The following is a 22,692-nucleotide window of genomic DNA, read 5'->3' on the forward strand; positions in this document are numbered from 1 at the left end:
GCTGGGCCATTTCACAGGGTGCACAAGAGACAACATGTTGTTGTGGAATTAGAGTCACGCTCAGAGTGGGTAAGTGGGGGGAAGGGACAAGTTTCTTTCACTTGTTTTCAAAGTCAGCTTTCACAACATTCTCATTTAAACCCCTCAGTCCTGACCATCTGTGCAACACTCCACCAATACCATCTCTCGGGTGAAAGGCACTGGGAGTGTTCGTCTTGATTATGTGCTCAGGTATCTTGAGTCAGATTCAAATGCACAACGATTTGATTCAGAGACAAGAATGTTGGCCTCTGGACCATGGTTGACAACTGTCTTGGATCCACATTAAACATTTGCCAACAGCTGTTTCCAAGGACAATGTGAGGAGGTTAATAATCATAGGCCTTGTGTGTGTGGCTGGGTGAAACTGCCTGAAGTAAATGTCAATCTCCTAAAGGGGGAATTCAAAGGAACAATTTAAAAGGGAAGTCACAGTCAGGTGCTTTTGTGCATCACTTGATGGCCACTACAAAAACAATGGGATCTGTTATACAATCTGAAGCCATTTACAGGATAGTAGTTGACCATTCAACCCATCATATCTGTTGTCAATGCTAACCCTTTAGTTCAGAGCTGTCCTAATCCAATTTTCTATTAAGCAAAGTTCCAGTTTGACTTGTTATTCTGTGTTCAGATAACTCTGTGATAACGTTCTTCAAACCATCTCAATATTCTAGTGGTGACCCTCAGATTGCACCCTGTTACTGAATTGCCAACCTGTGAAAATTTACCACCAGTTTGCAATGTTCCATTCTTTCTTCACATACAGGGGTTTTTTGATTTCTCTGCAATGATAGAAGTGGTACAGACAATTAAACAGGAAGAATAAAATCATATTGAAACAAAAACATTTCTGACTGCATCAGGAAGATGAACATTAGAAAGATAAGATGTTTTTGGAGAAATGTCTACCTTTTTTGATAAAGAAAGAATAGTTTGCTGAAGGAAGCTATCATTGTTTGAATATTCATTGATATAAAACTTAAATGTTACGCTTTAAATGAGGAGATATTAAACTTCGTCCTGTCTGCCCTCTGAGGTGGACAATACTAGATCCTGTAACACCACTGGAAGAAGAGTGTTAGAGTTCTCCCCAGTGTCTTGGAACAATATTTATCCTTTAAACAAAACCACTGTCTGTAGACTAACTGGACATTCATTCTTAAGGTCATATATGTTAACTTGTGGAGTGCAAGCTGATTACTATGCTTATGTGACAACAGTGACAGCACTTCACAGTCTGTGAAAGGCTTCAGGATCTATCTCAGAGATTCACTTTGGTGTTGTTTAGTCCTTTTGTTACCCTAAATAGAGAGGTGAGGCAGGATTGTGTTTTGTCAGGTTGGTAGGTATGTTTGTCAGTGTTACAGAGCTGGACAAAATCCATTGTTTCACTGTTGGTGGTTCTGCCTTTAGGTGTTGATATAATAATATGGGGATAAGTGTTCAATCTTCTCACCTCACTTTGATTTCCCACTGGACAGTCTGGTTAAAAAGATTGCCCCACGTTGCACACATGCCCCATATTTATACAGAGCTAGATCCTGGGTTAGCAATAATAGTGACGTCTCACTGTTAACACACTCGAGAAAATACATAGTTTCTGTCAAACTTTCATCTGTAGAGGGTGTGGTGGGAGAAGCTTTGAGGGTATATAATCCTCAGAAGTGGATAGAGGGTAGATGTTGCAAGGCTGCTTCCCCTACAGGAGGGGCTAGAACACAGGATCACATAGGAATCAGGTGTTTAAGACTAAGGTGAAGGGAAATTTCTTCACTGAATGAGCATTGAATCTTTGGTATTTTATGCTTTCAGAGCTGTGGATGTTCAGTCACTAAGTATATTCAGGTCAGAGATTAATAATAGATTTTCAGTCTGAGGTAATATAGAAATATAGGATAAAGAAGGAAAATTGGAGTTGATGATTTCTCTTGCTCCCAGGCTCCTATGAGGATGTCTGAATCCCAATCTCTGGAGGTTAGAGGCAGCCTTTGTGAAAAATATCTTATTAAGTTCAATGACAGAGATCATTGTGAACCACCGGGAACATTTGGGAATATGTAGACACTTCCACTGATACCTCATAAAATCTCACAGCACACTGTTCGGCTATTGTACCTCTGTCAGGTCTCTGAAAGAGCTATCTAATTAACCCCACTCTTTTCTGCTGTCTCTCCATTGCCCTGGAATTTTTTTTTGTCTTTTCACAAATTTATCCTATTCTATTTAAAAAGTCATTCTCGATTCTGCTCCCACTGTCCTTACAGAACAATACATTCAAGATCATAACTCTCAGTGTGTAAATCATTCCTTACTCTGCCTCTATTTACCTATCCTTTAAATCTGTATTCTCTGGTTATCAACATTTCTGATAAAGGAAACAGTTTCTCCCAGTTATTCTATCAAATCCCCTCATACGTTTGAACACAATTATCAATTTTCCTCTTAACCTTGTCTGCTGTAAGGGGTGAAAGTGAGGACTGCAGATGCTGGAGATCAGAGCTGAAAATGTGTTGCTGGAAAAGCGCAGCAGGTCAGGCAGCATCCAAGGAACAGGAGAATCGACGTTTCGGGCATAATTCCTGAAGAAGGGCTTATGCCCGAAACGTCGATTCTCCTGTTCCTTGGATGCTGCCTGACCTGCTGAGCTTTTCCAGCAACACATTTTCAGCTGCTGTAAGGGGTACCATCTTAACTTCTCCAGCTTCTCCACGTCATTGAAGTTCCTTATGCCGGACACCATTTGAGTAAATCCTCCCTGCTCCCTCTTGATGATTGATCAAAGGACAAGGGTTCAGTACAAGAAAGAAATGATTGGAATCTCAATGGATTGTGGTGCAAAAGAAAGAGTTAAAGAAAACTATTTGAAACCGTTGCAAAACGAAGATAAAACATCAGATCCACAACTATGCAGGGGTTAGGAGGTGCATTGGACAAGGTTTCTGAGGCACAGAGTATTAATTCAAATAATTTGTCGTATGAAATCTGTGAGCCCCTTAAGCCTGTTCCACCATCAATTAGATTGTGGCATGATTGGGGCTGTTTTCCCTGGAGTGTTGGAGGCTGAGGGGTGACCTTAGAGAGATTTATAAAATCATGAGGGGCACGGATAGGATAAATAGACAGTCTTTTCCCTGAGGCGGGGGAGTCCAGAACTAGAGGGCATAGATTTAGGGTGGGAGGGGAAAGATATAAAAGAGACCTAAGGGGTAACATTTTCACGTAGAGGGTGGTACGTGTATGAAATGAGCTGCCAGAGAAAGTGGTGGAGGCTAGTAGAATTGCAACATTTTACAGGCATCTGGATGGGTATACGAGTAGGAAGGGTTTGGAGGGATATGGGCTGGGTGCTGTCAAATGGGACTAGGTCAGGTTGGGATATCTGCTTGACATGGACAAGTTGGACCAAAGGGTCTGTTTCCATGCTATACATGCTATACTTCTGCATCCTAACTCTATCTACCGACATTGGTTCCATTACCCAAAATATTCTTGCCCAATCAATCTTTGTTCTGACATTTTTAATTGAAGTTCACCATCAAGAACACTCAAGGACAGGAATTCCACATTTCCTTTGCGTATGGAGGGGTTTCCTGACATCACCCTTGCACAACTCAATTCTAATCTGAATGTTCTGCCCCCTTATTCCAGATTCCCCTTACCAGAGGAAATAATTCCTCTCAATCTACCCAAACAAGTTCATTAATCAACTAAAACATCTCAATTAGATCACTTGTTAATCTTTAACATTCAAGGGAATACCAATCTGTTTAGGATTGGTGGAATCTTACTCAATTCCTTATGTGTGGTGCTCAACTGAGATTCCTGGCCTTGCCAAGGAATGAGTTTCTGCTGGAGGGGTGGGCAAAGGGACATTGCTGCTGACTTTGCATTACCTACCTCTTTGATCGTAGCATGCATTTTCTGATTTAAGGTTCTCAGGTTTCTCATGGTCCGCTCACTCTCTGCTCGGAGCAGTACCTTTTCAGCATGCAGTTCTTTGACCAGCCAATTGTTGGACTTTTTAAGTTCCTCGCATTCCTGATGATAAAAGATGCAACATGTTTTACACTTTACTTTGGAGATTTGTTCTACCTCCACATAATATAAATTTTTTTTTTTTAAACTTAATGTAGTCTTTCTCCTAAACCTTTCGGTACAAACCATGCCTTTGGGAAAAGGACCATCACTTATTAACACATTACAGATTTTTCAATAGGACATAAATCTGCCTTTGAATATAAAGACAAATTGGAATCATTTTAACGACAATATCTTTTGAACTCCCAAAGTGTAGAATCAATAGAAATATGTTTTCCATATGCAGTTAACCTCATCACACAAGCCAGTGTAGTCGTTTGTCAGGAAGATATTGGGTGAGAAAGGCATTGGCAGAAAGTGAAGGGTGAGTTTGCAGCAGTAGAAATTAATTCAAGTGGATGAGAACACAGATTTAGTTGGAGTGGAGTCCCTGTTAAGGGCTGTTTCTTCTCAGCTTTCAACTTGAATGCAGCTTCTGTAACTTCAGTGAGTGAATCAAAAACTGTGGTGAAAGGCAACAGGGAATCAGGGATCTCAGGGAATGATGGGATAAATAGTTTATATTTTTAATAATGAGATTTGAGGTTTGAGAAAGGGATGTAGAAGGAAATATCGGAAGGAAATTGGGTGATTTGGAATAGAATCAGGTTCAGATAAGAAGAGGGAAAGAAAAATTGATTATGAGTGAGAAAAGACAGAAAACTTTCAAGAAAGTTATTCATATTCTAATCTCCATGAACAATTAACTCACTGCAAGAATGAAATATAAAGTCTTTTTGAGCCTTTTCTGGTCAAGTTTGATGATTTGTAAGAACACCGATCTCTGTTAAAAAGGTCCTTTTTAACATTCTAAGTTCAATTTTCAGCAGCAGAATCCTGGGTAGTCAATGCAGCAATCTCATAAAACACCTGGAAGGTGGAGGATCAGCGGTCACTGATGCACGATTAAGGGTGCAATGTTACATATTCTGTGGGAACTCACAATTTACAGGATACATTTTCCTCACTACAAGTTGCTGGGTCATTTACATGCTAATAATAGAGACTGCTGGGGGAACTCAGTAGGTCTGGCAGCATCTGTGGAGAGAGGAACAGAGTCACTGTTTGAGTCCAGTATGACTCTTCAGTACTGTTCCTTAATACCCGAAAGAAAAAGAACAAGATTCTTGTTAAGGTGTCAGATGAGATGATGAATGAAGTAGAACTGGCCCCTGGGGACTGGGACAGCTTTGAGGTCGTATGAGATGGTATTTTTCACTCTGCTGCCCGCACACAGCACCCACTGTCTGTCTGTGATATTCATTGAGCTGTGGGCAGGGGAGATGATGGAACAGTGATCCAAAGCGATGCACGTGATGATCCACAGCAGTGAGAGTGGATCTCAGGATGCAATGGGAGCAGTCGTCTGGAGAAATTTGTATGTCTCAGAGAAACCTAAAATCCTGGCTGGTGCTGAAATGTAAAGGATGGTTTACATCAGTTAGTGGAGTCACTGAGGAAGGAGGTGTGGCTGTGAAAGTGAGTTTTAGCAAGTACTTATCCAACATTGGGATGGAGGTAGTAAACAATAAAGGTGAACAAGACATAAGATTAAAACAAATCATGTCAGGAGAGAGGAGCGAACATCACCTGGAAGAGAAATAGCAGTGCATTAAACATTTGCCTGTTTTGCCATCACTGCCTAATCCTTCCTTTCCTCGTGGTCACAGACAGTTTGAAAACAAGAGATAAAACAGACCATAAGCAAGGACTTGCATCACTTCTCCATCCATCTGTGTGGAGAATATTACTGAATGCAGAATCACAGACTTGCTCTAGCACTGAGGGAAGACATTCAGATTGTCTGTGTCAGCTCACAGAATTGAACAATTCACTCCCCTGCCTGCTCCCCATAGTCGTGCACATTCTTCTGTTTCAGATAATAGGTTTGCCAAGCCAAGATCAGAAAAGGTGACCTTTAAGCTAATGGATGTTGATAAATGCCCAATTCTATCCTTGGGAAGAAAATGTACTGTCTTTACCAGATCTGGATCAAAGAAATTTGATTGGCTCTTCACTACAATGTGAAAAGAGTCGCCAAACCACTCTGTTGTTTCAAATGTGCTGTAAGTGGTTCAAGAAGACAGTTCACACTGTCCTTGTCTTTTACTTGTCTTTTCTCTCTTTCATAATCCATTCTTTCCTTCTTGACTATCTTTTTAGTCTTGATTTCACTGTTAATTCACCCATTTCCTTCTCTGTCTTTCCTCTGTATCTTTCTCAATCCTTAACTCTCATTGTGTTACAATCTTCATACAGATTAATAACTTTTAAGAGGAGATTCAAGCTTCCTGCTAACAGCGGAAAGGGTAACATTGCAAAAAACCCATTTTCTAAAGCTTTTATTGTTACAAATAACTAAACACATTTTTGCAAGGAAGTCATACTTTAAACTAAAGAGAGGAACACTTCACACAAAAACATAGCCAACAACAACTAATCCACAGTTACTGCCATTATCCTTTGTCCTCCATTGGGACTGACAGTGAGCATTTGTCTCCATGTACGTTCATGAGCTTTTTGGAGTTTCTTAAACAGGAAAGCCTGTCACAATAGCTTTTCACACCTTGGCCATGCTAGAACAAATTTCCTAGAATCTGTATAAAACTGCAGGGCTTGACTCTTTTTAACTAGAGACTTTCTCCTTTCCATATCTATCTCCAGTGGCACGGTGGCTCACTGGTTAGTACTACTACCTCACGGCGCTAGGGACCCAGGTTTGATTCCTGCCTCAGGTGCCTGTCTGTATGGAGTTTGCACATTCTTCCCGTATCTGTGTGGGTTTCCTCCAGGTGTTCCGGTTTCCTCCCACAATCACAAAGTTGTGCAGGTTAGGGTGAATTGGCCAAGATAAATTGCCCATAGTGTTAGGTGGTTCGTCAGAGGGGGATGGGTTACTCTTCAGAGGGTTGGTGTGGACTTGTTGGGCTGAAGGGCCTGTTTCCATGCTGTAAGGAAGCTAATATCACATCCAGTTATGGTAGTTCACCAAGTCAAACAGCCTTTTCACTCTGCTGCCCACACACAACACCCACCGTCTGTCTGCAATGTTCACTGGTTTGTGGGGAGGGGAGACGGTGAAGTAGTGATAATGTCACTGGACTAACAATCTAGACTCCCAGGCCAATGGGATAGAATCCTATAGCAGATGGTGACATTTGAATTCTATAAAGTTTGGAATAGAGAGTAGCAACCACATAAACACTGTCAATTGTCAATAAGAGGAGAAAGTGAGGACTGCAGATGCTGGAGATCAGAGATCAGGAAGAAGGGCTCATGCCGAATCATCGATTCTCCTGCTCCTTGGATGCTGCCTGACCTGCTGCGCTTTTCCAGCAACACATTTTCAGCTAATTGTCAATAAGACTCAAACGGTTCACTACTGTCTTCTCGAGAAGGAAACTGCCATTCTTATTTAGTCTGATCCAAATTTGACTCCAGAACCTGGCTGACTCTTACTGCCCACTGGCCAGTTAGGCATGGGTCATAAATGCTCTTCTAGCTGGTGATACCCACATGAATGATTTTTTTAAAAAGAACATGATTTCATAAATGGCTTCTTCTGCCCCTTTCCCCTGGTATCGAGATATAAATGCTAGTTAGCTATTCTTGATCTCAATTCCCTTTTACCTTAGAAGTAAATAGACAGTTTACAGCATAACCCATTACCTTCAATACCTTTCTGAGACTTTGCGAGATTGAGTCTACTCATTGCAAACTTGCCACTGCAATAGTCTCCAACTATAAAAACCTTGCACCGTTTTCTCACCAAAACATCCAAGCCTTTACTAATTTTTAAAAATCAAACCACCAAGGCCTACTGTCAGGCAGACTGCAGAACATATTCTATGATCCATTGCATTTACAGTCTCAAACTATAATAATCTTATAAAGTAGAAGGTTTTCTTTGATAAATATGATAATCTTATAAACTTCAAACTGTAATAATTAGTTAAGAAAATTGGCTATAAGTGACTCAGCACCACCTTCTCAAGAACAACTTAGGATTGGCAATAAATGCTGACCTCTCTGAAGGAGGTCTGAAATTGTCTCTGACTGTAAACATAGACAAACAAAAATCCACACTAGCTATATCTATTAATGCACCCAGAATTCAGGCATTTGCAATTGTTCAAAAGACTAGTTCAATCCAATACACCGTACAGATTCTGGTGACCCTGGTGTATGATTTACATGTTACTTGAAATGCGAGAAGGAATGAACACAAAACGTAAGTATTCTTAAGAAACACGACACCTTGGAATAAGGTTCCATTCTGACAGGTTATTGCTTAATGAAATAGAAGAGGGGATTAGAGTGAAAATCAGGGTAAACTTAGCTTTACTGGAGATGGTTAAGGAGTAACTTCTGAAAATGTTTACAGGAGTAAAGGGTAATTGACTGGGTGAAAGGAGGATACACCGCGATTCAAAGCTTTTTTAAGTGAAGAACTTTTGCCTTATCTCAGTCTCAAATGATCAGCTCCTACTCCTGAGGCAATGTCCAGCCACTGGTGACAACCTCGATGTCCGACCCATTAAGCTGCTTCAGAATCTGGTATGTTAAATGAGATCAAGTTGCATTCTTTTGAACTCCAGACAGTATAGACCCAGCTCCTCATACAGCAAACCTTTGTAATGAGAGCCAATGTGTTATCAGATTTCCTTTTTGCCTGCACTATCTGGGTGTTAGCTTTCTGCATTTTGTGAGCAAGGATGCCTGAATCCCTCTCAACAGAATATTCGTGGTCAAGGTCAGAGTCATGTCTAACACTAGAGAAAAACAGACCGTGGCTAGCTGGCGATTCTGATCATGGATTTAGAATGACGGGGGACGAATCCAGAATGATTCTTTCACAGCAGTACAGAAGCTATGCTACATTGTCGGAAAATCAGAATGGAGGGAATGCTACACTATTGGAAGCTCAGTATGGACTGATTGCTACAGTGTTGGAAGATCAATATGGAGGGAGTGCTCTGCTGTCAAGGTTCAATACAAAGGGAGAGCTGCAGAATTGGAGGATCATTGCTAAAACTGTCCTGCACTTTGGAGAGTCAGAGCTGAGAGACTACTGTACCATTAGAGGGTCTGTACTGAGGAAGTGCTCCATAATTGCCAGTGTTGTCTTTCTCAATAAACCAAGACCTCATCTGCATATCCAGATGAGTATACAAAAACCCCTTCAACAAGCGGAAGATGAACAGTTGGATTCTGCCAATTTTGTTGGCAAAATTTGTCTTTATAGCAGGGTATTTAGTCATTTCTCACATTACTTTGGTGCTTCAGGGATTGTGCTAAATGCAAATGGAAAACTGAGATTTTCTTTTACATAACAAAAGGACATCCACTGGATGTCGAACACTCTGGGAAAATTCTAGAATTATTCAATGTGTCACCACAGGAAATGGCCATTGGACCCACTGAGTCTGTGCCAGATATTTTTGCCAAGAGATTTTCACTGTCTAATCCCATTCTCCGGCTCAATTCCTATACCCTTCAATATCTGTCTAACCTCACTTCCCCCTTGCCCCTACACATTTATTAATATTAACATAGCAAGCAATAATTTAATTCTCAGTATCATTTTCAAATCACAAATGGAAACAATTTGCGTCATGAGAACCTGCTAGCATCGTGGAGATTTTTATTGAGTCACTCGTACAAGACTCTCAGTTCAACTAAAAAAAAACACCATCTCCCAAGAATATCTGAGAGACTTGGCCCCTTACTTTTTTCAGAAAAAGATACCTCAATGCAGATTCTTCACTTACCAGAGGGGAGCAAAGACTTACCTTCCTTTTGCGTACAAGATCCCCCTGCAGTTGGCGAAACCGGGAGACTGCTCCCCCAGGATCTAGAGCACTTGCTGGGCGCACAACACCTTTTAGCACCTGCACATTACTAGACTGCGAGCTCTTTGAGTTGCTCAGATAGTCTCCTTCTGCTGTCTGACCTTGCACCATCCGAGCAGCTGTGTAAGACAGAACGCTACCATTCAAGGTAGCACTGCTCACTGAGATTATCTTCTGTAGGGAACTACAACTGTGTGTGGGCTTTCTCGCTCTGGATAAAGCAGTTAGGCCACCACCGGGCGATTGTCTCTTGGACATTCTCACAGGCACCAGGTTATTAGTCATCGAACATCCTAAACACAGTTTTGACCTCGAATGATGATTGCAATGCAGCCTGTAACAATCCTGATATATGATTCATGTGTCATTTGAGAGGCAAGTAGGAATGAACTTGAAACTAAAGCCATTCATTAGGAATAGGATGCCTGGGATAAGGTTCCATCCTGAAAGACCATTACTTAATGAATTAGAAGATAGAGCTGCTGGTGGTGGGGAGGTTGTTTGGAGTGAGAACTGGGTTGCATGAAGGATAAACTTACATTTATTGGAGGTGAGGTGGTTAGGGGTTAAGCAGATAGAAATGTTCAGAGAAATGAAGAGTGATGACTGGGTAAAAAATTACAATTCCCTTATCGAGATTCCAGAACACCACAGAATTGGAGCTAAACAAGTTCAATAGGTGAAAAGAAAGTGCTAGATATACCTGGTGGATCTAGCACATCTGTGGAGAGAGAGAAGAGTTAATGTTCAGTCTGTGACCTTTCGTCAGAACCGTTTTGGGGGAAAAAAAAGAACTTGCTTCTCTCCACTGTCCTTTGAAAGATGACTCAAGTCCCACTCTCATATTGAAGGGTGGTGGCAACTGCACTGTAGACAGATAGCTTACTCTGATATGGAGATCTGTGTTGTTGAAAACTTGGATATGCAATGTGTGTTGTGCTGGCCTAGCACGACTGATAATGTGTGCTGAATCCCCTCTGACAATTATTTTTTGCTATGATGTGGGAAATGCTCAATGTCTTCTAAAGTCTCCCATCAATACAATAGCTGGATGTATATTTGCTTGTCTGGGGTGGGGTACGGCCAGCTGATGATGAGAGAGAGAGAGAGAGAGAGAGACCAATCACTGAGGATGGACTGAATATTTCTGTCAGCAATGGCCATATTCTACGTTGACAATGCATTGAAGGATCACTCTGGTGTTGGCCCTCAACCCATTGAGGTTGAAAGACTTTGCTGTCAAGCCACAACTCAAAATCACAATCCCTTGTAAAATTTGATCATGAATGAGATCCATGATCAGACTGAGGGATGGTAGTGAATAGAGTTGGTATAATCACACACAAAACCATTAGGTGCTGGAAAAACCGAGCAGGTCTGTCAGCATGTGGAGAAACAAAATTACGTTTGAGACTGATATGACTCTTCAGAACAGAGTTCCAAAAAAGAATCACATCAGACTGAAAGCATTAATTTTGTTTAACTCTCCTGGATGCTGCCAGACCTACTGAAGTTTCTTCAGCACTTTTTGGCTTTATGTCAGATTTCCAGCATCCATAGTAACTTGCTTTTATTTGGTGCAATCACAGTACCTTACTTCATGTCCATCTGAATTAGTAAGGGGCTTGACTTCAATATGTTGAAAAGGAAGCTGTTGTTATACTGTCATGCAGGCTAGTAAGAAATATTGCTGTATAAACATAAATTTCTGCAGGACTTTCTAAATGGCTTTGCGGTTAATGGAGAGAACTAAATTTGAATTCCTTTGAGGTCAGAAGATTAGGCAGTGATTATGATTAATATTGAACAAAATAAATAAGAGCAACAGAAGACCACAGAGCCCCTCATGTCTGCATCACCATTCAATATTGTATGATCATGGCTGATTTCTTGCCCCAACTTTGCTTGCCCTGTCTGTCAATTCCTTTAATGACCATAATTATCAAATTCTGTCTTAAATAAAATTTGTGAGTAAGCATCCAGTTCTTGGAGATGGAGAATTCCAAACATTCACAATCAACCATGTGAAGAAATTTCTGTTTGTGTCAGTGTTAAACTGCATGCCCCTTACACTGAGATTGCGAACTGCAGTCTAGACTCATTAGATCATTGGAGAGGTTTGACAGTAAAAACATTTCCTCCTCCAAGGGCAAAACTGAGCTACTCAGGAATTGTGTTTAGGAAGCATTTCTCACACAAAGAGTATTCAAAATACGGACGCTGTTCGAGGTGGGAATCGATTAATCAGAACCTAAAGGTGCTGGTTATGCAAGAGTATTCAGGTTTTAAGTTGTCAAGGTGGGCAAATGGAGTTAAGGGTTTGAGGAAGAGGATTAATTCAGTGGCAATCAGAGAATGAACTTGCCACGCTTATCTCAATCCACACACACCCATCAGCTTTTACTTAAAGCAAAAAGAAACAATTATTCAATGGAATACTTTCATTTTAAATGAAACATTTATTTAACAAATGTTGTAAGCATCTCTTGGTTTACAAGGGTTTCCAAAAAAAATCATTGGTCACATTTATCAATATCTATAGTGCCTGTCACCTAAAATATTGGCTCTTTTCTGATCAACATAAACCAGGATCTAGCCTGCACCAGTTTGACCGACATCCCGAAGCATTTTACCATTTTAACAGCACCTGACTGCTGTCAAACCTTGGACCATCTCTGGTACGAAACATAGAGTCAAAAATAATTTTATGAGTAGATATCACAATCATCTGTCAAAGTATGAAAATCCATGTTTCACAGTTTCCAATAAAATAAAGGGACTTCTTGTCTAAACTTCAGTATCAACTCAGTTCTCAGATCGATCGTACTGAGCTAAGATTTCAAGGTCAACTGAGATCAAAGGAACCATCAGAGCAGGTAGCAATCAGTCACTGTCATCATCTGATTGTGTGGGAGACGCGGATCCTTGGTGAGCATCCCCAGGATTAGATTCTTGATCCGATTCAACAGCTGAGCCTTGGCCTGAACCTCCTCCATCAGAAGACTGCTGGTCTGAATCCCTCGAGGCCCGTGAAGCAGGGCGAGACTCTTCCTCCTCCACTTCTGATGACGAGCTGGCAGATTTACTCCTGCCCGAGTGATCTGACTGTGGCTGTCCATTGGCTGACTGCTCACTGTCAGAGTTGGCAACTGAACGCGCAGCCCCTGATCTTGGGCTGCTGCCCACCTCGCTGTCTGACTTGCCCTGATTCTGCCCATCCTCTGACTCGCTCTCAGACACGATTCGCTTCCTGTGCTTGTCAGTGGATTCATCCTCGTCTGACCCACTCTCCCGTGCATTTCTGGAAAGAATGAAGCACTGGTTAGTCTGCGGTCATATGATCATTACATCTGGCTACACTAGGATTACACTGTGGCTGGACTATGATTACAGTGCAGCTATGCTATGGCCCATATTAAAATTAAGCTTAAGAGACTACTATGAATGGCTACTCAGCAACTGCTACATCCCAAAAACTCAAATGTCAATGTTGGGATTCATAAGAACATAAATCAGAGCAGGAATAAAGCATTCAGATCCCATGGGCCTGCTTTATCATTTAATAAAATCATAACTGCTCTCCGATCTCAGTTCCACTTTCCTTAACCCATTCCTATATCCCATAATTTCAAAAATATAGCAAACTCCATTTTGAATATATTGAACAACTGAACATACATAGCGAAGACATTCAAAGATTCACAAACCTGAGTAAACAGATTGCTAATTACAGTCCACAATGGTGGACCATTAATTCCAGTACTGTTCTCTCCAGCCAGGGCAAACACCCTCTTACGGAAACACTAGAAATAAGAAGGGCATTTTGCCCCTCAAGCCAGACGTGTCATTCAAAACTATCATGCTGACCACCCAACTCAGTACCCTGTTCTTGCTTTCTCCCCATATCTTTTGACTCGTTTAGCCTTAAGAACTATATCTAACTCCTTGATATATTTTATGAACTGCTTTTTGAGGCAGAGAATTCCACAGACTCATCACTCTCTAGGTGAAGAAATTTCTCATCTCAGTCCCAAATGGCCTGAATCCTTAGACTGGGACTCTTGGTTCTGTACTCCCCAGTTATCAGGAGCATCCTCCCTGGATTTACCACATCTAGCTCTGTTAGAATCTTACAGGCTTCTGTGAAATAGCCCCACCTCATTTTTCTAAACTCCAGTGAATATAAGGCGGTAGTGAGGACTGCAGATGCTGGAGATCAGAGTCAAGATTAGAGTGGTGCTGGAAAAGCACAGCAGGTCAGGCAGCATCCAAAGAGCAGGAAAATCGATGTTTCGGGCAGGAGCCCTTCACCAGGAATGAAGCCCTTCCTGCTGAAGGGCTCCTGCCCGAAACGTCGATTTTCCTGCTCTTCGGATGCTGCCTGACCTGCTGTGCTTTTCCAGCACCACTCTAATCTTGACTCTAGTGAATATAATCCTATCCTTTCCAGTTCTCTCTTCATATGTAGGCTGCCATCCCAGGAATCAGTCTGGTAAACCTTCATTGCACAACCTCCATAGCCAGAATATCCTTTGTTAGATAAGGAGACCAAAATTGCATACACTTCAGGTACTCAAATCCTCTCACTATGAAGGCCAACAAACCATTTGCATTCTTCATCGCTTGCTGTACATTTGCATACCTTTCAGTGACTAGTGTACGAGGATGCCCAGGGGGTTCTCCTGTTCCCTATCTATCACTATTCAGATAACAATCTGCCTTTCTGTTTTTGCTACCACAGTGGATAGCCTCACATTTATCCACGTTATACTTTATGTGTCATGCATGTGCCCATTCAATCAACTTGTCCAAAACATGAAGCATCTCTGCATCCTCCTCAAAGTTCCATTCTCCCACCTAGTTTTAGGACATCTGTGAACTTATATTACATTTACTTCTTCATTTAAATCATTAATATCTATTCTGAATAGCTGGGGTCCATGTATTCATCTTTGTGGCACCCCACTAGTTAATGCTTACACTTGGAAAAATACTCATGTATTCCTACTCATTGTTTCTAGTCTGCCAGGCAGTTCTCTATCCATATCAGTACACTATCCCCAATCCCACGCACTTTAATTTTACAGGCTAATCTTTTATGAGCTGCTTCGTTAAAAACCTTGTCAAAATGAAAATAAATCTCATCCACTAACTCCCCTTATCAACTTTACATGTTACATCCTCAAAACATTGAGGTTTGTCAAGAATGTTTCCCTTTTATAAATCCAAGCTGACTCCGTCCAAAACTGTCACTGTTTTCCAAGTGCTATTAAGTCTTTTATAATAGACATAAAACAGTCCTCTTATCCCAAGTATTAGTTTAGGTAATTTACATTGCCCTCTTTCACTGCCTTTTGGTAATCTACAATGCCACTAGGGAGGGAATATCAGGACTTTGATCCAAAATGCTGAAGGAATGGCAATACTTTTCCAACGTATACACTTAATGGTAAAGTCCTGTGGAGTGTTGCTGAACAAAGAGACCTTGGAGTACAGGTTCATAGCTCCTTGAAAGTGGAGTCACAGGTAGATAGGATAGTGAAGAAGGCGTTTGGTATGCTTTCCTTTATTGGTCAGAGTATTGAGTACAGGAGTTGGGAGGTCATGTTGCAGCTGTACAGGACATTGGTTAGGCCACTTAAGGAATACCGCTTGCAATTCTGGTCTCCCTCCGATCGGAAGCATGTTGTGAAATTTGAAAGGGTTCAGAAAAGATTTACAAGGGTTCGGTCAGGGTTGGACGGTTTGAACTATAGAGAGGGGCTGAGGCTGTTTTTCCTGGAGCATCAGAGACTGAGGGGTGACCTTAAAGAAGTTTATAAAATCATGAGGGGCATGGATACAATAAATAGACAAAGTCTTTTCCCTGGGTGAGGGGAGTCCAGAACTCGAGGGCATAGGTTTAGGGTGAGAGGGGAAAGTTTTAGAAGGGACCTAAGGGGCAACTTTTTCACGAAGAGGATGGTACATGTTTTGAATGAGCTGCCAGAGGAAGTGGTACGGACTGATAAAATTACAACATTTAAAAGGCATCCAGGTGGGTAATTGAATAGGAAGGATTTAGAGGAATAAGGGCCAAGTGCTGGCAAATGGAACTAGATTAATTTAAGATATCTGGTCAGCATGGACAAGTTGGACTGAAGGGTCTGTTTCTGTGCTCTATACCTCTACGACTCTACGACTGTAAGTCAGGTTGGTGAGTGGCTCGGAGGGAAACTTGTATGTGGTACTGTTTCGATGTATCTGCTGCCCTTGCCCTACTAGATGGCAGTAGTAGGGTTTTGGAAGGTGCAGTCAAAGAATCTTCAGTGAATTACTGCAGTGCATTTTGTAAATTGAACACATTGCTGTTAGTGCTAGTGGTGGAGAGAGTGTTTCTTTGTGGATGTGGTACCAATCAAGAGGTTACTTTGTCCTGGATGGTGTCAAGCTTCTTGAGTATGTTAGAGCTGCACCTATCCAGGAAAGTGGGGAGTATTCCATCAGACTCCTCAATTGTGCCTTGTAAATGGCAGACAAGCTTTGGGGAGTCAAAAGGTGAGTTACTTGCTTCTGTCTTCCTAGACTTTGACCTGCCACTGCATTTATATGGCTAGCCCAGTTCAGTTTCTGGTGAATGGTAATCTCCAAGATGTTAATTCAGTTAAGGTAAGGTCAAGGATAGTCAAGGAAGTTATTGTTAATGAAGATGGTCATTGCTCAGCATTTGTGTGGCACGACTGTCACTTGTCAGCCCACGCTTGGATATTGTCCACCTCTTACTGTGTTTGGAAGTGGACTACTTCAGTATCTCAGCATTTTGCGAATGGTGCTGAACATTACGCAATCATCAAACATCTCCACTCCAGACCAGGAAAACTGGACTGGGGTCCAAAGGACACTGGCATCAGCACTGGGAAAAGTGGAATCTGTATTGTCGGGATGGTCTCCATCCACTCTGTTGGAGCTGTTCGCCTTAGGAGTCATTTAATACAGGAAATGATAAACAGAACGTGACAGGGAAGCATATCTAAGAGTAAAACAACAGATAAAACAACTGAAGTACACAGAAAGAATAAAAGGATAAAATTAACAACTCTGTATGTGAATCCATGTAGCATTCAAAATGAAACAGATGAATTGAGTGCACAAATAGAAATAATTGCATATGATCAGGTAGCCATTACAGAAACATTATCCTGCAGCCATATGGATTGATTCCTGAATACTGAAGTGTACAGGACATTTAAGAAGGATAGGCAGCTAAGAAAAAGTGAAAAATTGTCAGAATTAATTATAGTGTTAGCACAACACGGAGTGAGGACCTAAGTTCAGGAAAGCAGGATGTGGAAACAATTTGGCTAGAGATGAGAAATGAAGTCACTTGTGTTGGTAGGGTCCCCTAGCTAACACAATAATGTGGAGCAGAAAGAAAGAGATAATGTGAGCTTATCAGAAAAGCAGCTATCAGTCAGAAATGGAAGGGAGGGAAGAACTCAGAAAAATCTCAATCATTAGAGAAGTGGTACTGAGTAAATCGTTGACAAGTGCCTAGGCCCTGATGGATTTCATTCTAGGGTCTTAAAAGAAATGGCTAGTGAGATAGCAGATTTAATTTTTCGAAACTCCCTTGATATGGAGGAATGTCTCATTTGATTGCATAAAAGCAAATATAACTCTTTTATTCAAAAAGGGAAAGAGGCAAAAAGCAAGAACTACAGGCCAGTTTGCTTAACAACTAGCATAAGGTTATTGTTAGAAGCAACTATTATTAAAGAAGTTATAGAAAAGGCACTTCGGTAAGTTAAATACAATTAGGCAGAGTCAATATAGTTTGATAAAAGGGAAATGATGGTTAACCAATCTTTGGTTTTGAGGAAGTATGTGCTGTGGATAAAAGGGAACTGGCAGATGCACTGCACTCAGATTTCTAGAGGCATCTGGTAAAATGCCACAAAGATTATTAGAGGAAAATAAAAAGATGCACATATAGTATATTGGCTTGGACAGAAGACTGGCTGGTTAACAGGATGCAGAGAGATGTCATAAATGGATCTATTTCAGGTTGGAAAGGTATTGAGAGTTGCACTATAGGGATTGGTACTGGGACCTCAACAGTTTACAATTTACATAAATGATTTGGATGTAGAGATGAAAGGCATGGTTTTTATAAAAAGGTAAATTTGACATTAAGATAGGTAGGAAACTAAGTGGTGAAAATGATGAAGGAGGCTACAAAAAGATAACGCCGCCATAAAGTTGGGTTACAGTCAGGAGACGGAAAGGGAACCGGCAGACAGTACAGGGATCCTCTGTGGGCGTTCCCCTAATAAGGAATCTTGATTATCCGAATATTGGATTATCCAAAGAAAATTTCAAGGTCCTGCAATAATGTTACATCAAAGAGGTAAGTGTATTTGATTTACGTGTACTGAAGATGATGTGAAAATGCTGGCAAAAACAAAGAAACAAAAGCAGCTCAAGCATCAGCGACTAGATATTTTTTAGGATAGGGGAGTTTCACAGCGCCCTTTGCAATCCCTTTTCCTGCCTGTGTTTTCCTAGCACTTTAACAGGCCGTTCATTTAAAAGAAAAGGCGGAGAATATAAACGCACGTGTGAGGTGGGACTCCCGTTTTTCTATCGCAAGGTTGAGCTCCCGGAAACTGATAATATAAGTGGTCTGGCGATCGTAGAAGCTGTTCAGGACCTTGTTTAATGCCGGTATTTTATAGTAAGGGTTTAGTTCTTCTCATTTTAATCTGTAATTTGCAGATTGCAAAGATTAGTTTGTTTAAATGGCAGACTCATTAAATTATAAATTCTCCAGTAGAGCACAATGTTAGATCAGTATGGCTTCCCCTGTTAAAGCTAAACTCGATTATCCGAATAATCAATTAGCCAAATGAAATAATGCCCGCCCATCTCGTTTGGATAACCGCGGTTCTTCTGTATACCATTTCGGATACAGCCCCAAGTTGTGGTCCACATGGGCGCTAATGACACAGGCAGGAAAAGGGATTAGGATTTAAGGCAGAACTTCAGGAGCTAGAGTGAAAGCTTGGAGCTAGAACAAACAGAGTTGTTATCTTTGGCTTGTTGCCTGTGCCACATGCTAGTAAGGCGAGGAGTAGGGGGAGAGGGAGGAGTTGAACATGGAGTTACAGGAATGGTGCAGGAGGATACCTGGATAATGGGGGATCACTCTGGGATACGTGGGGCCTCTACAAACAGGATGGTCTACACTGGAACCAGAGCAGTACCAATATCCTGGGGGGGGGGGGGTGAGATTTGCTAATATGCTTCAGGAGGGTTACAAATAATTCAGCAGGGGGATGGGAACCTAAATTGAAGTTCCAGTGTCCAGGAGGTTGAAAGTAGTGAGATCAGAAATACGGTTTCAAGGTTGCAAAAGTGCATTGTGGAGCAGGAAGTTGGTTTGAAGTGTGTCTATTTCAACGCCAGGAGCATCTGGAAGACAGGTGAACTTGTAGCATGGGTTGGTACCTGGTACTTCAATGTTGTGGCCATTTCGAAGACATGGATAGAGCTGGGACAGGAATGGTTGTTGCAGAATGGTAAAAGAAAATATGGTAAAAGAGTGGAGGTGTAGCATTGTTAGTCAAGGACATTATTCCGATAGCAGAAAGGATGCTTGAGGACTCGTCTACTGAGGTAGTATGGGCTGAGGTTAGAAACAGGAAAGGAGAGGTTACCCTGTTGGGAGTTTTCTATACGCCTAGAATAGTTCCAGAGATGTAGAGGATAGGATAGCAGCGAGAGTGACAGGGTGGTTGTTATGGAGGACTTTACCTTTCCAAATATTGATTGGAAATACTATAGTTCGAGTACTTTAGATGGGTCAGTTTTTGTCCAATGTATGCAGGAAGGTTTCCTTACACAGTGTGTAGATAGACCAATAAGGAGTAAGACCACATTAGATTTGGTACTGGGTAATGAACCCGGCCAGGTGTTAGATTTAGAGGTAGGTGAGCACTTTGGTGAGAGTGACCACAATTTGGTTATGTTTACTTTAGCGATGGTAAGGGATATGTATAGACTGCAGGACAAGAGTTATAATTGCAGGAGAGGCAATTATGATGTATTTAGGCAAGATTTAGGATGCATAGGATAGGGAAGGAAGCTGCAGGAGATGGTCACAATTGAAATGTGGAGCTTATTCAAGGAACAGCTACTGAGTATCCTTGATATGTATGTAACTGTCAGGCAGGGAGGAAGTGGTCAAGTGAGGGAGCCGTGGTTTACTAAGGAAGTTGAATCTCTTGTCAAAAGGCAGAAGGCGGCTTATGTTAGGACGAGATGTGAAGACTTAGGTCACTTGAGAGTTACAAGCTAGCCAGGAAAGACCTAAAGGGAGAAATAAGAGGAGCCAGGAGGGGACATGAGAAGTTGTTGGCAGGTAGGATCAAGGAAAACCCTTGATCAGGAATAAAAGAACGACTAGAGTAAGATTAGGGCCAAGGATAGTAGTGGGAAGTAGTGTGTGGAGTCCGAGGGGATAGGAGAAGCATTAAATGAATATTTTCCGTTGGTATTCACAGTGGAAAAAGACAATGAGGAGAACACTAAGGTACAGGCTACGAGACTAGACGGGATTGAGGTTCACAAGGAGGAGTGTTAGCAATTCTGGAAAGTGTGAAAATAGATAAGTCACTGGGCCGGAAGGAATTTATCCTAGGATCCCCAGGGAAGTCACGGAGAAGATTGCAGAGCCTTTGGCTTTGATCTTTATGTCATCATTGTCTACAGGAATAGTGCCAGAAGACTGGAGGATAGCAAATGTTGTCCCCTTGTTCAAGAAAGGGAGTAGAGACAACCCTGGTAATTACAGACTAGTGAGGCTTACTTCGGTTATGGATAAAGTGTTGGAAATGGTGATAAGAAATAGGATTTATAATCATCTAGAAAGGAATAAGTTGATTAGGGATGGCCAACACAGTTTTGTAAAGGGTAGGTCATGCCTCACAATCCTTAGAGTTCTTTGAGAAGGTGACCAAACAGGAGGGAAAAGCAGTTGATGTGGTGTATATGGATTTCAGTAAGGCGTTTGATAAAGTTCCCCATGGTAGACTATTGCACAAAATACAGAGGCATGGGATTGAGGGTGATTTTGCAGTTTGAATCATAAATTGGCTAACGGAAAGAAGACAGAGGATGGTAGTTGATGGGATATGTTCAAACTGGAGTTCAGTTACAAGCAGTGTACCACAAGGATATGTTTTGGGTCCACTGCTCTTTGTCATTTTTATAACTGGATGAGGGCTTGGATGGATGGGTTAGTAAATTTGCAGATGACACTAAAATCGGTGGAGTTGTGGACAGTCCGGAAGGGTGTTGCATGTTACAGAGGGACATTGAGCAGCTGCAGAGCTGGGCTGAGAGGTGGCAAATGGAGTTTAATGCAGAAAAGTGTGAGGGAATTCACTTTGGAAGGAGCAACAGGCATAAAGAGTACTTGGCTAATGCTAAGATTCTTGGTAGTGTAGATGAGCAGAGAGACCTCTGTGTCCATGTACATAGATCCCTGAAAGTAGCTGCCTAGGTTGATAGGGTTGTTATAAAGGTATACGGTGTGTTAACTTTTACTGGTAGAGGGATTGAGTTTCAGAGCCATGAGGTCATGTTGAAGATATACAAAACTCTGGTGCGGCTACACTTGGGAGTAATGCGTACAGTTCTGGTCACTGTGTTATAGGAAGGATGTGGAAACTTTGGAAAGGGTTCAGAGGCGACATACTAGGATGTTGCCTGGAATGGAGGGAAGGTCTTATGAGGAAAGGCTGAGGCACTTGAGGCTGTTTTTGTTAGAGATAAGAAGGTTGAGAGGAGACTTAATTGAGACATATAAGATAATCAGAGGGTTAGATAGTGTGGACAGTGACAGCCTTTTTCCTCAGATGGCTAGCATGAGGGGACATAGCTTTAAATTGAGGGGTAATAGATATAGGACAGATATCAGAGGTAGATTCTTTGCTCAGAGATTAGTAGGGTGTACAACACCCTGCCTGCATTTGTAGTAGACTCGCCAACTTTAAGGGCATTTAAATTGTCATTGGGTAATTATATGGATGAAAATGGAATAGTGTAGGATAGATAGGCTTCAGATTGGTTCCACGGGTCAGCACATGTTCTAGTCCCAGAGGGCCAAAGGGCTGCTCTTTATTAGATAGAGCTGGCTAGCGGTGAGCTTAACCTGAAGGTCACTAGACCTCAGGCAAGGGTGAGGTTGAGAAGGAGAGTCCTTCCTGGTAACCTCAGCCAGTGCAGGAACTGTACCCATTCTGTTGGCATCAGTCTGCATTACAAACCAACTATCTCAGCCAAGTGAGCTAACCAACCCCTCACTAAAACAATTGATAGGTGAAGATCTGCCAAACTGAGGACAATTTGATACAAATATTTAAAGAGAACCATATTACTTAAATGGTGAGAAATTGCAGAGCTCGGAGATGCAGAGTGATCTATGAGGAGTCACCTTATAGAGGTTTATAAAATCATGAGGGACACAGATAAAGTGAGTAACAAACATCTTTTCCTTAACGTGTGGGTGTTCAAAACAAGGAGGCACACTTTTGTAGAGAAAGGAGTAAGGTTTAAAAAGAAAATGAGGGATAACATTTTTTTTTAAAAAGAATGGTTCGTGTGTGGAATGAACTGCCAGGGGAAGTAGTGAATGCAGGTACTGTTAAAAAGTTTAAAAGATATTTGAATAAGTACATGA

At 41.5% G+C, this 22,692-nt stretch overlaps 1 protein-coding gene across 2 annotated transcripts in view; it reads right to left on the minus strand.

Annotated features, from left to right (window-relative positions):
• Positions 1-12,410: 12,410 nt before the first annotated feature.
• The window catches only part of ctr9 (CTR9 homolog, Paf1/RNA polymerase II complex component), a 60,705-nt gene continuing 50,423 nt past the window's right edge, over positions 12,411-22,692 (minus strand). The window contains exon 25 of one of the 2 annotated variants that reach the window (XM_043705682.1): positions 12,411-13,272. In XM_043705682.1, coding sequence (XP_043561617.1) covers positions 12,855-13,272 — 418 coding nt within the window. In that variant the 3' untranslated portion in view covers positions 12,411-12,854. Of the gene's footprint in view, positions 13,273-18,584; positions 18,713-22,692 lie in introns of those variants that run through there. The other variant, XM_043705683.1, reaches the window with a different exon arrangement.

Source organism: Chiloscyllium plagiosum, chromosome 16 (assembly GCF_004010195.1).
Source record: "Chiloscyllium plagiosum isolate BGI_BamShark_2017 chromosome 16, ASM401019v2, whole genome shotgun sequence".
Lineage (NCBI taxonomy): Eukaryota > Metazoa > Chordata > Chondrichthyes > Orectolobiformes > Hemiscylliidae > Chiloscyllium > Chiloscyllium plagiosum.